Source organism: Vigna unguiculata, chromosome 9 (assembly GCF_037176805.1).
Source record: "Vigna unguiculata cultivar grain cowpea cultivar isolate G323 ecotype 2 chromosome 9, ASM3717680v1, whole genome shotgun sequence".
Taxonomy (NCBI): Eukaryota; Viridiplantae; Streptophyta; class Magnoliopsida; order Fabales; family Fabaceae; genus Vigna; species Vigna unguiculata.
The window spans coordinates 5,566,580-5,587,255 of NC_140800.1; the positions used below are offsets into that span (position 1 = coordinate 5,566,580).

General features: G+C 28.2%; 2 protein-coding genes and 1 non-coding gene across 3 annotated transcripts; all 3 read right to left on the reverse strand.

Moving 5' to 3' along the window:
• Nucleotides 1-4,855: 4,855 nt before the first annotated feature.
• LOC114164472 (NAD(P)H-dependent 6'-deoxychalcone synthase-like) lies at nt 4,856-6,540 on the reverse strand. The gene is made up of 4 exons (XM_028049160.2): nt 6,178-6,540; nt 5,631-5,874; nt 5,279-5,455; nt 4,856-5,199 (listed from the first exon to the last, which is right to left on the reverse strand). The coding sequence occupies exons 1-4, from the start codon at nt 6,495-6,497 to the stop codon at nt 5,008-5,010; spliced, it is 933 nt and encodes a 310-aa protein (XP_027904961.2). The 5' UTR covers nt 6,498-6,540; the 3' UTR covers nt 4,856-5,007.
• A 5,701-nt stretch (nt 6,541-12,241) lies between these two features.
• Nucleotides 12,242-17,582, reverse strand: LOC114163332 (eukaryotic translation initiation factor-like). Its single transcript, XM_028047578.2, has 9 exons — nt 17,292-17,582; nt 16,301-16,372; nt 16,036-16,134; nt 15,562-15,750; nt 14,621-14,718; nt 14,421-14,508; nt 14,002-14,337; nt 13,667-13,912; nt 12,242-13,579 (listed from the first exon to the last, which is right to left on the reverse strand). The coding sequence occupies exons 1-9, from the start codon at nt 17,445-17,447 to the stop codon at nt 12,545-12,547; spliced, it is 2,319 nt and encodes a 772-aa protein (XP_027903379.2). The 5' UTR covers nt 17,448-17,582; the 3' UTR covers nt 12,242-12,544.
• LOC114164936 (small nucleolar RNA snoR103) lies at nt 16,995-17,098 on the reverse strand. The gene has a single exon (XR_003599670.1). It is a non-coding gene; the product is annotated as a small nucleolar RNA snoR103 (small nucleolar RNA).
• Nucleotides 17,583-20,676: the final 3,094 nt, after the last annotated feature.

Here is a 20,676-nt window from a genome sequence, read left to right on the forward strand (position 1 = left end):
GACAAATTTGTCTGCCAAATGTAGTGGAGGGTTGGGTTCTAAAATTTAAAATTTGCAGTACTTACAAAAAATGTTGATAGAACTCAAAAATCCTTCTTATCATTAGTGGTGGTGGAAATGCAAACAGGATTGTTTGGGTGAGTTGGGGATAAATTTGTCGGCCAAATGTAGTGGAGGTTTGGATTCTAAAATTTAAAATTTGCAGTACTTATTTATTAAACTTATATAATACAATCTGATAATTAATGTATTAACAACTAAATACAAGAATTTTATTGTAATTAAAAAAGAATAAAAACATAATTTAGTAGAAATGACTATTCAGAATAGGTCAATAGGTCATCAGCAGGTCGGCAATAAAAAGTGTGGGACAAGTGTCAACGATGGATAAGATGGATTGATATATATAAACTTAAATCCTTAAAATCTAATAACAAAACATAACATGTTGTGTGAGTTTCTTTTAAGTGTGACAATCTTTTGTCTTCATCCTTATATGATGCTCAACTCTCTCATTTTTACTCAATGTGAGACTTAAACTGACACTTTAATTCCCAACTGATAAAAACAAGTTAAACTAAGACAAATTAAATAACCAATCAAGTAAATGTTCTTGACTTCCCTCTTCTTGCCAAAGATTTATATAATTCAAGCATCATTGATAAATTATTCAATTATGCATGATTAGAAATATCAATAATAAGATACCGAAGTTGAAATTTTAAACTAATCTTTTCTTGTTCACTAAAGTCCAAAGGATAAATTTTTTTCACAACAGTGTATATATCTACGATGTCAAAAGCTTCTAAGCATTGTCAATGTCAAAAGCTTTATAACCAATCATCGTCAAGAATTAAAAAATAAACTATCATAATTAAAATTAGATCATGACAAAGAGCATAACAATTAATTTTTCTCGTGTGTTCATAAAAAGATACTATAAACAAAATATTATACTATAAAAATAATATTTCAATATCAAGTAGGACATCAAAGAGTTACATTTTTTTAAGAATGAAAAACATATGATAAGTAAGAGAAAAAAGAAGTTTGCTTTCAATTTTTTTTTCTTCAAAAAACAAAAGAGAGCAAATGACAGAATGGGAAGTGAACACAAATTAAGTAATTCAAGATATAAGTAAAGAGAAAATAAAAAAAAATTAATAATTTTATTTTTTGTTATATTTAATTTTATGTTTTACTATTCATTAACATTAAATGACATTTATAAAAGAAATAAAAATTTATTTAATTTTAATTTTCATAAACATCTGTCATTGAGTCCAACGAGATTATTTTTAATAAGGTAATATAATTTTTACCGTCATTACAATTTCTATTTTTTTATTTTTGTTTGAGGTTTCGTTTCTCCGAATACTATTTATTTTAAGAAATGGACTTATAAAATTTATTATTTATTCAATTTAATTAAATAAAAATATAGATTATTAAAATTTCACACTTTAGTATTTTACATCCTATAAATAGATAAGAAAATTACAAAATAAATAATTCTTTATGTGGTTCGGCCTACATGCTATTGGGTCAAATGTAATTTGGAGTGCATTAAAAAAATTAGTCCACATTTTTTATGATGGACAAGTTTTTGTTGGCAAAATGAGGAGTAGATCAAAGATGACAAATAAGTCAAATTAGGGTGGACAGTCATTCATTGTGATTCCTAATTTAAAATGTAATATAACATATTTTAATATAATAATTAGGACAAAAAATTGTTAAATTAAACTAATAATCAATAAAATAAAGAAAATTGGGATGTCAAATTTATCAATAAGAGTTCATGCATATATAAGGTATACATGCTATTATGATTATTATTTTCATGTATTATGTCTAGGGATGACAACTGGGTGCGGAGGGGATGGGTTTCACTGTTTTATACCCATCCTCAAAGAAAAAAAAATCATCATCATTTCCCGTACTCAAACAAACTGGGTATCAAGTTCTTGTTTCATTTCCCATCCTCACCAAGTAACAGGAATATACTTGTCCCCGTACTCACTTACTTACCGTTTCAATATTAATTAATTATTTTTATAAAATAATAAAATATTTAATATTAAAAGGAGGGTATTCTATTTTCTTTAATATCAAATATTTATAAAGAAATTATAATTGTATACTTTTCAAATTATAATATCAAATAAAATTTCATGAGAACCAAAATATTTATTAAATTTGCAAACATTAATGTTATCTAGTTGATAAAATTTTTTTTTTTTTAAATTATAGAAGGAAAACGAATATCTAAATTTAAAAATATTTTAAATGTATGTTAATTCAAATTTTTAAATTAATGAAATTTTTTTTGTACACTAATAAAAATTATAATAAATCACTTGATCAAAATCACACAAAAAACAAATATTAAACTAAGAATAATTGAAATTTAACATAAATATTTAATTTTTTATACTTCAACATATGTTGGATAGCGATTAAAAAAAGCATAGCAATTACATTAAATAATTATATTATATAATATTTATTTAGACAACTATAGTGATAAAACCTCACATACGAGTTAGAAAATAAAATAATTATATAAAAAATATTAAAACAGTATTTTACATGATAAAAATATACAACAAATAAAAATATGAAAAAAAATTATCAAATGAAAATAATTTTATAGACCATTAAATAAAATCGTACAAAAAAAATAAATGTATAGTTAAAGTTATGATAAGATGAAAAAAATCTTAGGAATCTAAAAAAATCAAACATTAACTTAGTCAAACAGTTGAGAAATAATAAAATTTGTTTTAGCAAAACAAAATAATTTTTAAAATGAAACAAAAATTAATAATTATAAATAAAGAATATAAATTTTTTATATTACTTAATAAATGAAATATTTATGTTATTAAACACTTAAATTAATAATGTTAAACACTCTCGTGTAAAAAAAAATAAAATAAATAAAAATATTAAAAAATAGTATTAATTAATTAAATTAATTAATATTACTTTGATTATATTATATTAGCTATCTACATGAAATTGACTTGTCATATAGTGGTCGAGTTTAATATCCTTATCAGAGCGTAAATAAAATATAAAGATAACAAATATAAATTAGTTTAACTTATTATAAAGAGGTGATAAGAATTCCAAGTTGAAAAAAATTAGTATTAGTCATACCCAATTAGACTTTTAAAGATAATTCATGTTATTTTTAAAATTGTGAAACAATGCAAGATAGTGTAACTAATAACTTTTATTAGATTCATGTAGCAAATGATTGAACGTATGATTTTCTTGTAGTAAAATCATATTTTATTAAACCTAAAACTTATGATGAAAGGGAAGTTCATAGCAAAGTAAAGCAGGTGTTTCTACTAAGAAGTTTGATGCCTCTATCTTTTAACCTCTTATTGTTAATAATTATCATTTGAGGTTAAATATATTCGTTAATAATTAATAAAATATTTATTATCAAAATTACTAAGCATATCCTAACATATGTATGTATTTAATGATACGTTAAACGTGATATATAATTAATATTACTATTTATTGTATTTAATATTTAAATTTAATGTCATAAATAATAGTATTTGAAAAAAATTAAATTAATAAACATTGAATTTTACAAAAAAAATTTAATCTCAATAATCGTTAATGCAATTTTATTATATTTAGAGGACAAATCCCATAAGTGTAGTATGATTGTAATTGTTTTATTTGATGAACACAAAAAAATTAAAAAATAATAAAATAATTTGAACGTTTTGTATGTTTCTTTTTTTTTAATGTTTTTCTTTCATTCCCATGTTGCTAAAAATTAAAATATAATTAATCATAAGAAAAAAACTTAAATTACTAAAGAAAGCAAAAACTAATCAAGGTAATTTAGTTAAATGGAAGAGGCTCATCTAAGTAAAAGGAAGACCTCATTCTACTACATCAAGATAATTGTATTTGTTGTCATTTGATGTATTAGACAAACTTGAACTTGAGAGTTAGAGTGTTTACATGCACAACCTCGTTCGACTTGAGAAGGACGAATATCTAATAATCACGATCTAGAGTGTGTTGTTGGAGTTAGAAAAACTTGGAATTGAAGTCTTCACATAATATGCTCGAATCGGTAAGAACATCAACTAATGGTACACAGAATGATGGACTTAATTCAAAATATTTACTTTATTAGTTACCTAATTTGAAAAAGAAAATTATCAAGTATTGAACGTGAAAATCCATCATCATTTCTTCTGGTTGCTTGTTACTATTTTCTACTTGCTTCGTCGTCACCTCCTTCTCTCGAACATGTGATATTATTGGCAACTACACTCATCATGCCTTTTTTATGGACAGATCTTTTAATCAATTGAATGAAACATTTATTCTATTAAAAAATGACTAAAATTTCTATAATTCCTAATTAATTAATATTAATATTATATATATATATATATATTTATTTATTATGTTGAGTCTTTCGAAAGAGGATTATCGGAAAGATACAACACTAATGAGTGTGAGTCCAATCTACGTATAAATGATTGACACCACTTTTAATCCAAAATTTTAAGGCAATATATGACTCACTTACCTGACCCATTATCCTTGTGTGAGGTTCAACTCTCTCATTCTTATTCAATGTAAGACTTAAATTCACATTTAGATTCTCAATCATATATAGTGATTCAATTTAATATATAGCCTTATTATAGTGTAAATAAAATATAAAGATAGCAAACATAAATTAGTTTAACTTATTATAGAGGTGATGAGAAATTAAAAAAGTTAATATTATTATCATCCAATTAGACTTTTAAACTACTTCTTGTCATTTATAAATTGTAAAACAAAATAAGACAATCCAACTAATAATTTTTATTTCATTCATGTTGCAAATGATAAAAGATATGATTTTCTTGGGATGCATGAAAATCATATTTTATTAAACCTAAAACTTAAGATGAAAGGAAAGTTCATAGCAAAGTAAATGAGGTGTTTTGAATAACATTCATAGTATTGTTAATTTTCTTCATCCCAAATATCTTCTGGTCCAATGCTGAATATCCTACTCTGCTTGATTTCATCAATTTTTTCATAGTCATCTTTGGTCAATGACCAATCAAATATTTCCAAATTTTGCTTCATTCTCTCATTGTTGTAGCTCTTAACCACAGCAGTTACCCCTAACTCATACAACCATCTAAGAGATACCTAATAAACCACAAATAACTAGGTTAGTCTCGACACAAACATAGATATATATTCATACTTTTGAAGTAAAAATTGTTACCTGAGCAACAGATTTGCCATGAGCTTCTGCAATTTGTCTGAGCAATTCATTGTCCATGACTCCATTGGAACCCCAAAAGCTTCCTGATCCCAAAGGACTATACGCAGTTACAACTATACCCTTCTTTTCGCAGAATTCTCTCAACTTCTTTTGTTGCCAAGTAGGATTCAACTCAATCTGTTTCATCATATTAAACCCAAAAATCAATTCATTTTTATATAAATTAAAAGATTAAAAGACAGAAAATGGTATAATAAAAATTACTTTATTTAAATTTTAAATTCCATATAAATTTATATATTTATAATCAAGGTATGATTGTGAAAACATGATTATAAATTTATGCGCTTACTTGATTGACAGAAGGAGGAATAGTAGCAAAAGAGAGCAGATTTTCAAGTTTATGACAACTGAAATTGCTAACTCCAATCAATTTTGTAAGGCCTTGCTTTTGACACTCCTCCATTGCTTGCCACACGCCCTTTGAGTCAAATGATGATAGGGCCTCTTCAGGAAAAGGAAATCCCCATATTCCAGGATTCACAGAAATGGGCCAGTGAATCAAATAAAGATCTACATATTCCAACTTCATACACCTGATCCGTAAAAATTAATTAGAAATCAACGAGATTTGAGTCCAAACATATAAGATATTGACACTATTTTTAACCTAAAATCTTAAGATAATAAATTTGTGGATCATTATCTACTTTCTTATTTTTATTTAATGTGAAACTTAGACTCACTTAAATTCCTAAAACTTATAAACTTAGGTTCGTGACTTATATCATAATATACACAGAATTGTAGAACATACTTAAAGTGAGTGTGTAGAGTGGTTTTCATCCAGGGGTTATGCAAATGCATGTACACATGTAATCGACGAATTGTGCACTTACTGAAGCGTTTTTTGGAGGGCAGGAAGAACAAGATGAGGAAAGTTATCAGTGCACCAGAGTTTGGAAGTGATGAAGAGTTCATCTCTGGAAGCTATGAGGCCAAGTTGAAGTGCTTCAGCTATGGCTTCTCCAAGGGGTTGCTCAGAGCCATATATTGCAGCAGTATCAAAGTGTCTGTAACCTGATTTGATAGCTTCTAACACTGCCTCTTTGGTGTCAATGGTGGAAGATGTTGAAGCAGTGCCAAATCCAATCACAGGCATTTTCTGATGGTTGGAAGAAGATTGAAGCACCAAATGAGGGATGTTTGATGAAGACATGTTCTTTCTGTCACACTGCAATTCGTCAAAATGTGTTAGATGAGTTGCATATCCAGTGGAGGACAAGGAAACTATACGTCTGTTTTTATAGCTGCATAAATGCTTAATGAAAAATAAATAAAATTTAATTAAAGAATAGATTGTTTTAAAATTTGTTTATTTTTAATTGAATCTATTAAATTTTCTAAACAATAATATTTTTTGGATCATTAATATTGTGTAAAAGATAATTTATTTTTACTTTCTAAACAAAACATTTTTTAACAAAAAAATATTTATATCTTAGAAAAGATAACCCTCAACTTTTTAAGACTCCCTGATATTAAGAAATATGTCAATTTAGGAAACAATTTTTTCCAAATCGATTTTGAGTATGAGTTAGTTTTAAGTTCATTTATCATTATAATTCTAAAATTTATTTTAACAAGATTTATTAAACTTACCATGTCACTCATTATTAGACCGTAAACTAATAAATATTTAGTCTCACGTACACATATTCATGTCTAAGTGTGACGGGTTATTGTAGGTCATATATCGACTAAAGATAAGATTAACTTTTAATATATAAGTAAGAACATTATGGTATCAAAGTCTATCTTTTAAACTCTTTGTCTTAATAATTATTATGATTTAATTAGTCAGATGGTATTCACTCTCATTCAGATGTGTCATTTTGGTGTTCGCTTTTAAAAAAAGTGTCAATCGAGAGTCAACTTTTGAAAAAGTGACTCAATTAAGTCTGGTGGTGGATCTTAACCAACATTGTTGGGGAAGCCAAAATAATACATCCAAAATTTATACATTTAATTATTGTCACTAATACATTTAATTATTGTCAAAGAAAATTCGATGATAATAAAATCACACTTAAAATTCAATTATGAAAAAACACAAAGTATAATACTTTTTCTATGTTCATAAAACAAAAAATTAATATACAAAAGGCTCATTAAATAAATTATTAAACTAATATTTCACTATCAAATGAGACAAGAGATAATTACCTTCTTCTTTATTTCTTCGGAGATAGAAGATAATAGCTAAGAGATGAGAGCAAAAATAATAGATCTTTTTCTCTTCAGAAATAAAAGAAAATAGGTGAGAATGAGCGATGAGAACAATATGTCAGAAACTCAAACATATAATGAACCACAATTAAAATTCGGTAATAAAAAAATAACACGGAGTACAATACTTTTTCTTCTATGTTCATAAAATAAAAAATTAATATAAAAGAGATTCATTAAATAAATTATTAAACTTACAATTCACTATCAATTGAAACGAAAGAATTACCTTCTTCCTTTCTTCCTCGAGAATGGGAGAGAACAGAGGAGAAATAAGAGCAGAAAAAAGTAGATTTTTTTGTTCTCTTCAAAAACAAAAGAAAACATGTGAAAATGAGAGATGAAAACAATTTATAAAAAACTCAAGCCATAATAGAAAAAAAATAATTAAAAATATATTGATAAATCTTTTTATTTTTTATTATGTTTAATTTTATATTTTATTATTTATTAATATTAATTATTATGTTTATAAAAGAAATAAAATATTTGATTTAATCATCATATATTTCTTAATATCTATAATAAAATATTTGATTTAATCATCATTAATTTGTAATATATCTTTTAATATTTATATATATAATATATACAGAAATTCAAAATACCAATAATATAAAAAAAATCAATTTCTTTCGGGGAGGGGGGCATGGCCCCCTATTTTAACTTTATTCATAACTTTTACCATTAAATTCTAATATAAATATCAATACTTTATTGTGTAAGTCATTTTAAATATCAATATCATTAACGGAATTAATCATTTTTTTTAAAGCGACCTAATTGAGGCATATTTTAAAAAATTGGAAATTAATTGACATCTTTTTAAAATCTGGTACCACACTGATACATCCAAATAATTAGAATTGGTATCATACGACTAATTAAACCTAATTATTATTTCAAGTTATTAAGATGTATCATCATGATTCATCAAATCATATTTATAAATTATAAATACATTTATTAATAATTAATAATATATTTATTATCAAAATTACTATACATCATAAAACATATGGACGTATTTAGTGATACTAACGTAATATATAATTAATGCTACTACTTATTGTATTTAATGTTTAAATTTAATGTCATTAATAATAATGCTTGAAAAAATAAATAATTTTATTTGGATTATTTAATGTATAAGTTTAAGACTATATTAGTTTGCATGCAATACTATAGAAGTATCAACGAATTTATAAAATCAATTATAAATTTTTGGTTTAAGTCTTTAAAAAAATATTTATTTATATTTTTTCTCAAATATTATAGTTTCTTTGAATTCTTCCTTGAAATATTTTTAAATTCTTTTTATTTATCATAATCTATCTTTCTCATTATATGATTACGTGTATTATTATAAGTAACAAAAATCACTTAATGCCTATTTTGCTGATTTTTTAACACTCCTAATCTGACATATTTATTCATCTAGAATGTGAACAATAAAATCAACTAATTTTACATTGGAGTGTCAAAGTGACTCACTCCAATTCCTACGGGTTGGGTTGGTTCCTAAAAAGGAGTCATCTAACTCACTTTTTTGTGAGCAAATAATTTTGTAATTTAGATTAGGAGTGACAAAACGAGTTAATTTGATCTGTTTTGGTCCGTCCCACCTTTGGTTCATAAATGGATTGGATAAAATTGGTCTGTCATTAAAAAACGGGTTGGACATTGCTACTTGTCTCACCTTGGCACTGACCCGTCACCTTTTTTTTATTTTAGTTTTTTTTTAATTTTCTTTTAACTTTTTAAAATTTTTGTTTGTAATTTTTTTATATATAAATATGTTCACATAATATAGAAATTTATTATTTTTAATTATTTTTAATTTTTAAACAAAAAAAAAAGATTGTCAGGACAGGCTAGACGGGTCGGGCCATAATGAGTTGGCAGGTTGGAAACTCCAACTCATACTACCTTTTCTTGACCCACTTGAAGATATTTTATTCTTTCAATTTATTATTTTATATATTTATTATAGTACAATGAAAGTAGATTGATTTCACTCCTTATTTCAAAGCAATACAATCAAAAGTGTTCACTTATTTTACCAAATATTACTATAAATATAGTAATTAAAAATTAAAGTGTCAATTAGCAAATAAATAAATTAAACATCCAAAATATTCAAACATTACTGAACAACATTATAGTATTTAAAAAGATTAAATAGTAAATCTACACAAATTAAAAATAGTAAATAATTATTAAAAAACTTGTGAAGATAATAAAAAAAGCTAATAAAGGATTGTTGTTAGTGGGATGCAAATCAACTCACCTTCAACCTGGTTCGAACTCATATAACCTCCGGGTTAAGTGAGTCATATCCAATTTGACCGACATTAAAAACTCTAAATTTTTTCAAACTCAACCAAGTTCAAACTCATAGTGAATTAGGTTGGCTCGTGAGTTAAAATGAAATTTGTCATCTCTCCGTACATAAAAGTGTGTTCTTAAACCAAAATATTTAATTTATAAGTTGCTTGTAAAAGAAATTTATCAAGTAGTTAAAGTGAAAATCCACCATATTTTAAGAACCTTAAACATATTTAAGAATTAATGTGATTAATGTAGTATTTACATAAAGTTAATGTGCAAAGTTTCTAAAATACTAAATACATCCTAGAAAAAATTTATATAGATCCCTCCAGCATTTGAATATACTTTTCGCATCTCTAAAGATTAAACATAATTTGATAGCTTTCAAAAATTTATGTACGTGTTTAGAGTTATTTTGTAATTTGGTTTCTTAGAAGATTTATTTTTTCCTACTTTTGTTATCGACTCTATTGAGTTCTTATGTTTTCTAAATAAATTCAACGTGGTTCCATTTGTGAACGAATAAAAGATATAACATCTAATTATCATTACAAATGGAGGATATAACATCGTTTGAAGTCATAACCTTCATTATTTGTTTTTTTATGGAGTATACAAGATGAATTGGCACAACAATAACAAACATCTCTTACTTATACTATTATTGGAGGAATATTAATTAACTTTCTAGATAAACAAAATGTGCAATCACGCAATGAGAAATTTTACTCTTATGGCCAACGTTAGAAACTACATTAAAAATTATTTCCTGATTATCTAGAAAACATCTTACCAAACCTAATGCAATATCATACTTTATGAATTTGATTTTAAAATGAACTTGTTACAAGGTTATATATATATATATATATATATATATATATATATATATATATATATATATATATATATATATATATATATATTATGCTCATTAAATTTGAATTTTGGTTTTTAAAAATTATAAATTTTATTGCAAATCTACTCTTTGAACTCTAAACTATATTTGTCAAACTTCGTTTTTGTTAAAATTAAAGTAATTTACTGAAAAAGAATATTTAAGTTTGTAAAGTAAATTCCGGATGATTTTAATAATTGTTAGAAGTGACATATAGTATTTATAATTAGAATGATAGTTTTAAAATTATTATCATACGTGGAATCTTTTATAGATGTAAACAAAATGTTAAAAGAATTTGTTAAGAATGTAATTGTTTCCTGATGGAAGTGAAAAGTGATAGAAAATAATGTTTATTATAATTATCATGGAATTCTTTGAGACTTTTGATAAAGAAAAAAAAAACGAATTAAAAAATATTTTACTTCTGAGGGATTCGTGTACATCTTCTCAAAAGAATATTGAATTTCACGATATCAAGAACATAAATAACATGACAAACATAGAAAGAAAAACCAAAAGAATCTTCTTTGTTTCGATAACTACCGAAATATCAATCAACTTGCTACTTTGCTAGCTATATACAAGGTAAATTTTAGTCTTTAAATTTGGATTAAAAATTGAAATTTAACTTTATTTAAAATTTTAATATATTTTTATCTTCAAATTTTAAGAAATAAATGAATATAATTCTTTAATTTAATAATAAGGTTGAATGTATTTTTTATTTTTTAACTTTTAGTGAATTTTGAAATTAGTTCATTTTAAAACTTTGGACCAATTTAGTCATTTATCTTTCGAAATACATATATATAGTCCTTTTAATCACATTTTGTTAAGTTTATTTGACATTTCAAACGTAAATTTAACAAAATTTAATTAAAAGAACTAAATCTACGTATTTCAAAAAATGAAAGACTAAATAGATTCAAAATAAAGCTTTGAAATAAACTAATTTCAAAATCCACTAAAAATTAAGGGACCAAAAACATATTTAACCTTTAATAATATTAACTTTAATTTTTTGATACTTAATAATCTGTGTTTATAACTCTCCACTGTCAACACAATTCAAGTGATCTAATTACTATATTTGCCCGTACTTATATAAGGTCATGAGTTTAAATTAAGAAATTGACAAATTTTCACATCCTAATGTTAAATTACATTAATGTGGACTAAAAAACACATAATTCAAAAAAAAATTATTGAGAAAATATAAAGAATTAAGAATCGGAATCCATATATCTTCACCTTCGCGTAAACATATTAAAATCACTCAAACCACAAGTAAATCAAAAATCACAAACTGTAATTATAGTCCAAGTTTTAGAGGGCCACTCATCATTCCAGACAAGAGTAACAAGCAGCAGCATGAGAAAGATAGAGTGCAAGATTAAGCTGAACTATCTAGCAACATAAATCACTATGTCAACAAAATTAAGTAAATCGAAACAACTGAAATAAAATAAAATAAAATTTAACCCCTAATGGAACACTTTTCCAGAGAAACTCGGCACCTGATTAGCTAACCGGAAAATAATATCCGTAGCTTTATGGTTTGACTTTTCCCTCATTAAACATATGAAAAGTCTCAATCAAAAATAAAATTTTACAGCTCAAGAAAAATGCCTGACAAATCCACTTCATAACATAAATACAAAATTGTTTTACTCAAAAAGTGAGGATGTAGGGTAATTTAAGTAGCAAAGGAAGACAGGTTCGTCCAGTTACAGAATCATTTTGACTCACTTGAGCAGACTCTGACAGGCCTCAATATCAGATGTTTGTAAATCCAACACTGATTGTCCGGATGCAGCAGATTTAATGGTCCCTACCGCACTGTCAAATATTGCTCTCTGGAACATGTCATCTTCCACCTTCTTCAGAATCTCTCTCACCACCTTAAAATCTAATCCCCCAATCAAAATTAGTTTCCCAATTATCACACCAAAATTACTAGGTGCTTTAGGTAAATCTATGCCAATATCATCCAGCAGAGAACCGAATAACAAAAAGCCGGCCTCAATATCTATAGCAGTAAGAATCTTCTTAATGTATAGATACTCCATGAGATTGGCTACAGGTTCAACACATGGTGGACTTTTATCAAGTGCAAGATTAATGGCTTCCTTAACAACCTCAGGGTGATAAGAAGGAGATTTCAGTTCCTCCACACACTGTAATGCCTCTTCCAAAATTCGAACACTGAAATATTCTTCTAGAAGAGAGATAGTTCTGCGGCGAAGATCATTGGTATTCAATCCACCGGCAGGTGCTTGTGGCTTCTCAGAGGACACAGGAACAGGAGCAACTGTTCTATCATGTGAAGAGAGCTGAGGTGTTGTCTCATGGGCCAAACTGATGTTTGCCGGTGGAGCAGAAACTGTAGCAGCTCCATGTACTAGGGCACTATTTCTTCCACTTATAGTCCCACTACTCCCTTGAGGTAGCAATTTTGAATTAAGGACTGTGGTCTTGGAAAGTAAAGGGCTGCTGGATCCAGCAGCTTGAACACCTGAGAAGTCTCCTCTTGGCATAGATCTAGTCTTAGGCATCTCCCAGTTGTTATTATCAAATCCAGGCATCCCAGGCATCTTCCTGGCCCCTGGCATTCCAGGCATCAAACCCCCTGTACCGGGTCGGGCAATAGGGAAGCCCCCAGGGCCGAAATTTCCTTGAACACCGCCACGGTTATTTCTCATACTTGCAGTGGCACCTGGTCGCAAACCAAGATTCTTTTCTGCCTCTGAATGAATTTCAGTAATGGTTTTGGCTTTGATCTACACATGTCAGCATTAAAACTTAATAACAAAGCACTCAACTTAAGGATCTTGTGTCACAGAATATAACAATCTATAAAAAGTTACCTCTTCCCGTCTAGGCACCCATTTATTGGAACGTAACTCTAGAACATCCCGAATCATGAACCTAATCCGGGGTATAAGTTGAAGATTTGAGCTCAATTCTTTCAATCGATTAAAGTAAATATCATTTATACGCCGCGATTTAGGACTCTCATCAAGCTGCTTGCCAATAGTGTTGAAAAACTGACATATGGCTTCAACATTTTCCTCGACGGGACAAGACATGCTGTCTTGGGGTCCTAAAAGCTCCTACTCAAAGTAAAAAGCATACTAATAAGTGAATATTACTAAACTGACAGGCATTTTATATGACAGTAGACATCTGAAGTCCTACAAACCTGAACAATGTGATGGACAATCCTTTCAGGGACCATCTTCTGCTTCAATAGCTCACCAATTAAACGGATATTTCCAAGCGTCCGAAGCTTGAGCAGTCTTTCCTTGTCCATATGGTCCGTCTCCTGCTCAGGGGCAGCCATCCTTTTTAGGTCTACACCTTCAAATGCCTCCTGGCAATTATTCAATAATACTCGCTTAAAGGTGATTTCCTTCCCATCAGGTTCCCCAGATGGGAATGGAGGCAGTTTTTCATTCAGATCATAACACAGCTGAGCATACATTGGGCAAAATGTTGGTTCAAGAACAGCCTTGTCAAAAATAAGTGAAATGACATCCTGCACTCACAAAGCAAAGTGAGTAAATTTAGAACAAGAATGTGAACAGAAAAGTTTGACAACAGCAATTTATTAGTGACAACCTTCAAGATGTCAGCAGAGGTAATGCCAGAATCAATTAACTGACCCTTCAGGACATCAAATTTCTCAGGAGTTAACTTATTCAGTATTCTGCATAAAATAAGACAACAGCATAAAAATATCAGGAACCATCCAATTAAAAATGAGTATAAATAGATGGGACTCGCATCTAACTGTAATTTACTAATCCAAAAACTATTACCCTTTCACAGTCTTTAAGACACGATCCTTTTCAGATAGACTTCCCCTTCTGGCTGACCAAGGAACCTCAGCCTTAGCAAGTGTAGGAGTAGGTCCTCCCTGAATAAATAGACAATAGATGAGAAATAATACATAGTCATCATGTCAATCTAATAGGTAAACAGTAAAACAACAATGATATTAAGCAAAACTCCTAGTAAGAGCATGTGACAAATACTCTTAATCTATTAACCAAGAAACTCTGATAAGTCCCGCAGCACAACTCACTCATCATGAATTACTAGTCTAAGGGGAACAGGTGAGACTTCAAAATAATAACATACAAAAAACATTTACTACAAAATAAAACTAATGCTAATTCTTTAATTGCAGTTCAGCGCAATATCTTCTGATAGTTGTAATTTTTACAAAACAACCCAACTAATGTTCACTTCGATCCATACTATCACATGCTTCTTCAACTGACTTGCATGGTCTGCAGCCAACTAAAAGAAACACACTACAACGACAAAATTAAAGTGGCACTTACGCACGGATAAAAGCAAATAAAGCTACATTGTAACCAACAAATTAAGAAAAGAAAAGCCAGAAAATTTATTTACTAAGACAACAGCCTATCATGTAAGTTAGCTGCTTAGTGGTGATGATTGCAACACATGTCCAATTCGATCAAGATGCATAGCATTACAGGTTCGCATATATAAAAACTACAAAACAAAAATATAATCATGCAAATATTGGGCACAGGCTCATCAGGGAAAACGTAAAAAATATTTTATGATAAAATATATATCAAGTAAAAATAAATGTAAGTATAGAAATCTCTCCTTTAGAAAAAAAATCTCATCTCATATTTATTTCTTTTACTGTGAGGGAAAAAAAATAGGTAAGGCAGTTGCGTAGCATTCTCCATTGAACTGATTTATTTCTTCCAATGCTTACCCCTTGGGTAGAAGATATCTGTGTCCTTGCAAACTGGGAATTAAGATGGTATTGGTGATTAATCTGACTACTGTTATCTCTGAGGTTTTCCCAAGACTTCTCATCTTGACTAGCAGGAAGTTGTCCAGAACGACCTCGCCAATCACGATTGTCTAACTCAGAATGCCGGTTTGGTAGTTGATGAGGAAGCTGCACAATATTACATAACATAAATTGCAAAAAATGAATACAGATAGATTCATAAAAAGATGATAATTAATTGCAACAGTCAAAAGAACAAATGTATCAGTAGTACAAGTATCAGTATGACATTCTAATTACAGAAGTCTTGTCATCAAATGATACAAACAAGTATGTTTTCCACTAAAAATAATCAACCCAAATCTTTATTGATCAATTTACCAAATAGGATGGAAGATGACTTATGGTTCTAAGCACAACTATCAATATAATTAAGGCAGAGAAGATAGTTACATTGCTTTCAGCTCGGCCGCCCCAACTTTGATTTTCACCAAAAAGTTCAGCTACTATATCTTGCTTAATTTTCAGAATATCATCAAGGACTTCAACAGCCTATGAATAAAAATTTCAACAGATAGATAACAGTTAAAACATAAGTATTAGTTTAGATGCTTACATGAGTCACAAAATAATACTGAACTATGACCTTCAGAAAAATAATACTGAGTCACGAAATCAAAAGGATTAGTTTAGATGCTTAATGGACCAAAACATTTACCTTGTGAAGCTGTAAAAGCTGATCTCTGGTATATTGCACGCGCTCACGAACCTCAAAACGTGAATCTCCAGTCTATATATATAACGAAAACCAGTAAGATACAGATCTATATGCAAGGCCCAAACTGAAACTGAAACCATGTCCTTACAACCAACAAATACCTCAAGGGCAAGAAAAATGAAATAGACATAAAACCATCGCAATTATTTTCCATTCGAGTCCTTTACAAAATCTATGGTGAAGAAAATGGTCATACATGAACCAGCATAAACGAAACTCAATGATGAACTAACATTTGGTAAGACAAAATCGTTTCCCTTTCCAACCATTCATTCATTAGAAGCAAATATACTGACAACACAACACCTCAATTACTACGTTGTGTGGAATAGCATCTCTCAGGCATAAGATGCGTGTCAAACATTAAAATAATCTCAAAACTTCCTTGACGAAAAGGCAATGAACCAACATGCCTAGCAACATTATGCTGAGACAGTCGATTTTGTTAATAAGTCGCGTAGTCAGAGGCAGCTCTTGCAAACTGTTTCTCTGCTTGAAATTAGGGAACCAGAATAAAAATTCTCAAACTTCCTTACTGCTACGGCATTGCCTGTTAGATGGAACCCCATTAGTGTTGAGATTCACTAAACAACAGCCGTAAAACCAAACCCTAGTTCCAAAGACAAACGAGCAGGAATGTGTGTGGGTCCTTTATGGGCAATCCAAAACTCAAGAAAGCCCACCTAAAACCCACACGTTACTTTCTGTCCATATTTACAGCAAGAACCCATAACTGAGTGCTCCCACCAAGAATCAGGACATTCCAACTTCACCTTCTCCCTTAATACCCTAAACTTCGATTCTATAACCCTACATATAAAATGATATTAGAAGTAACAACAACAACGACAGTTGGGTATGTGTAACGAGATCCGAACAAAAGGTTCTTGAGAAATGGGAAAAGTGAGTGGAGAGAAGAGAAAGGTCTGACCTTGAGAGAGAAGGACTCATGGGGGCGCGAGAGAGGGAGATCGGCGGAGGGAGGGAAAGGGGAGGAGGATGAGGTGGAGAGAGGAAAAAGCCTGCTTCCGCCGCCACGACCACCGCCAGGCCTCAAGCTTAGAACAATTTGATCACCCTGATGCATATCACTACTCAGTGCTACAGATAAGAGAGTTTTGATCGGTGGTGTTTTGTTTCTTCTCTCTCTCTTCTTCTGCGCAGCGCCAACCAGAAGAGAAAGAGAAACAGTGCGGGCGACGAGAAACAAATAAAACCCTTAAACCACACTACAGTGCCCGCTACAGGTTTAATTACTCCATGGTAGGTTTAAAAAACAATTTTTTTAAATACAGACGTTAAAAAAAATTCCATGAAATCAAAATATGTAACTAAAATTATAAATAACCAGTCATGTCCTATCATAACAAAAATAGTGAAATTATAATTATAAAAGTATATATAAATATTTTTCATCATTTAATTATTATTATTTATTTTATAAATAATATTTATTTAACTTTAAAACAAATGATTAAATTTATAAAAAAAAAATCGAAAAACAGTTAAATTTAAAAAAATATATCACATGAAGAGTAGAACTGGAAAAATTGTAAACTGAATCATCTTATATATAATAGTATATGTTATAAAACTAAATATAAATCATTTTTATTTATTTTATAAGTATTTTTATTATTAAAAAATAGTAAAATTTAACAAAACAGTTAAATTAAAAATAGTTAAACTTAAAAAAACCATAAAATTAAAAAATAATTATTTTAATTTGAAAAAAAAATCTAAAAAAAAATTAAAAGGCATATATCCACATCAAGAAGGAAAATCCATTTATATATAAGTATAAAATAGATACAATTCCAATAAAAGAATTCAAAGATCCCTGTCTATAATCTCAACAAATATCAAATGGTTTACCATCTATAACTCCAGCAATTACATTCTAATTTAGTATCTTATAATTTGAAATAAATGGAGCGAATTGTTAGTAATTTCTTCCGTGTGATAAATGTTTTTCAATTGTTAGTAATTTTTTCTTACTAAACTCGTTTACAATTGTTTCTTATAAAAACAAATAACATACAAATAAATATAAATATCAAAAACAATTATAAAATATGTAATCGGTTATGACTTATCATTCTTATCCAAGTCAGACCCAACGATAGATATGTTCTTAGAGTTCAACTTGTTGATCATATTATTTATGCGTCAACATTGAGTGACTTGTCAGTCCTTAAAGTTGTGAGTCTATCGACAACGTTGAGGAGACACACACAAGGAGTAAGGGGTGTCCATCATCGGTCGACAAAGACAGCTTAGTAAGTGCCCCTTAAATTAAGATAAACAAGTCAGTAATCAAATTTAAAAAACAAATTAACTTCGATAAGTTGGTAATTAATGACTTCCATCTCACATTTATTACAGCATTAACTACTTAGACCGACCGAACACCTACTCGCTTAAGCATTGGAGCATACTGACTTAAACATCAGAACTTTATTGACACAGGTATTCTGATCGAGCGAACTATCGAATGGGGGAAAGGAGACCGAATGAAGATTAGGAAGACAGACTAAGTGTTTAAGTAGACTATAGTAATGTATATAAATAACTTTTTACTCTCAAATTTATGAAAGTCATTCGAAATTTTAAAGTTGTTTGTGTTTACAAATGAGTATTTTTAGTGTTGGGGCTTTGAACAAACTTGAAGACCTACTTTTAAGTTTAAATATAGTTTTTTTTTTTTGTATTTTGGGGTTTATTAGAACTCAAATTTGTATAAATGAGTTTGTTATTTTGTTTTTGCAAAAATGGGTCAAATCGTTAGGGAAGAGGACGATATTGAAGGTGAAGTCGTCATTCTCAAGACCGATTTCTTTATTTTTTTTTTTTTGGTAAAAGGGTGATGTCATCCTCTGTAAGGACGGTTTGTTCTATTAGAAAAAATGAAGTCATCCTCATATATAACGACTTCATTTTTTCATTTTCAATTTCTTTTATAATTTTATAACTAACAAAATTTGTAAAAAAAAATAATTATAAATTCAAAAAAATGATAACTGATAAATTAAAAAAAAAAAGACAAATTACGAAAATTAAAAAAAAATCAAAACTGAAAAATAAAAAAATAATCAAAATCGTTAAATTAAAAAAAGTAAAAAAATCTAAAATATTTAAAAAAGAAAATAATGAAAAGTGAAAATTTTGAAAAAAAATAATAATTAAAACTGAAAAGTTCGAAAAAAAAATGAAAAGTGAAGTCATGTTATAGGACCACTTCACTTTTCAATTAAACAAAAGTCGTCCTCCTCCGTAATGACTTGACCCAATTTTATAAAAAAAAAATACCAGCGGACCTTATTTTATAATTTTCTAATTAATGGAAGTCTGAAATACAAAAAAGTCCTTAAATATATGTAAATAGAGGGTTTTGTTACCTAAGTATTACGTGAATCTTCTGGCCACCTAAGTGTCTTCCACTAATTAAAACGCAAGATATATCAAATTTTATATGAAGAATAGTCACTACTTAAACATCTTAATGAGATTAACGTAGTGAGCAATAATATAAAGTAAATGAGCTTATCATTAAACATTTTAGAAATTAATACTTAAGAAAATAATAAATAAATCATATCTCAGTTACTTTTTATCGAGAAACTGGGATGAAATCAATTTTGTAAAAAGTTAAATTAACTATATAATTGAACTTGTTGGATTGAGGAAGAGTAAATTACGTGAAGAAAAAAAGTAGTGAAATCAATATCTGACAACACATTTGTCATTTCACATTTCTTTATCTTTATGTTTATTCATATTTTTGAGTCCCTTTAAATATTTTAGGTCTCATTTTCCAAGTCCAAGACTTCATTGTTGCAAAGGTATTAAGGTGTATGTGGGTTTGTTTTAAGGCATCACTTATATGTGGGTTTGTTTTAAGGCATCACTTAGTACACCAAATTTTATAATCTAACAAATCTTTGTTAGAACGAAAGAAAAAGTATACACAAAAAATGTTTGATAAAAAACAATTAAAATATAATTTATATTGATTTATTAAAAATTTGTGTAATATATATAATACAATATCTCATATATAAAGAAAAAAAATAGAATCTAATATATTATCATAATATAAGAATATTTGATAATAATAAAAAAATCAAATATATAATATCTCTGTTAATAAAATTAAAATACCAATCTTGACTTATAAAGTTAAAACTTAAGAGGAAAGTAACACATTTTTATTCAATCTAATAACATTGATTATGACAAGAATATCATAAAGAATGGGAAAGAAGAGAAAAGGGAAGAAAAAATCATTTAACTGAAAAAGCAACAAGTACAAAACA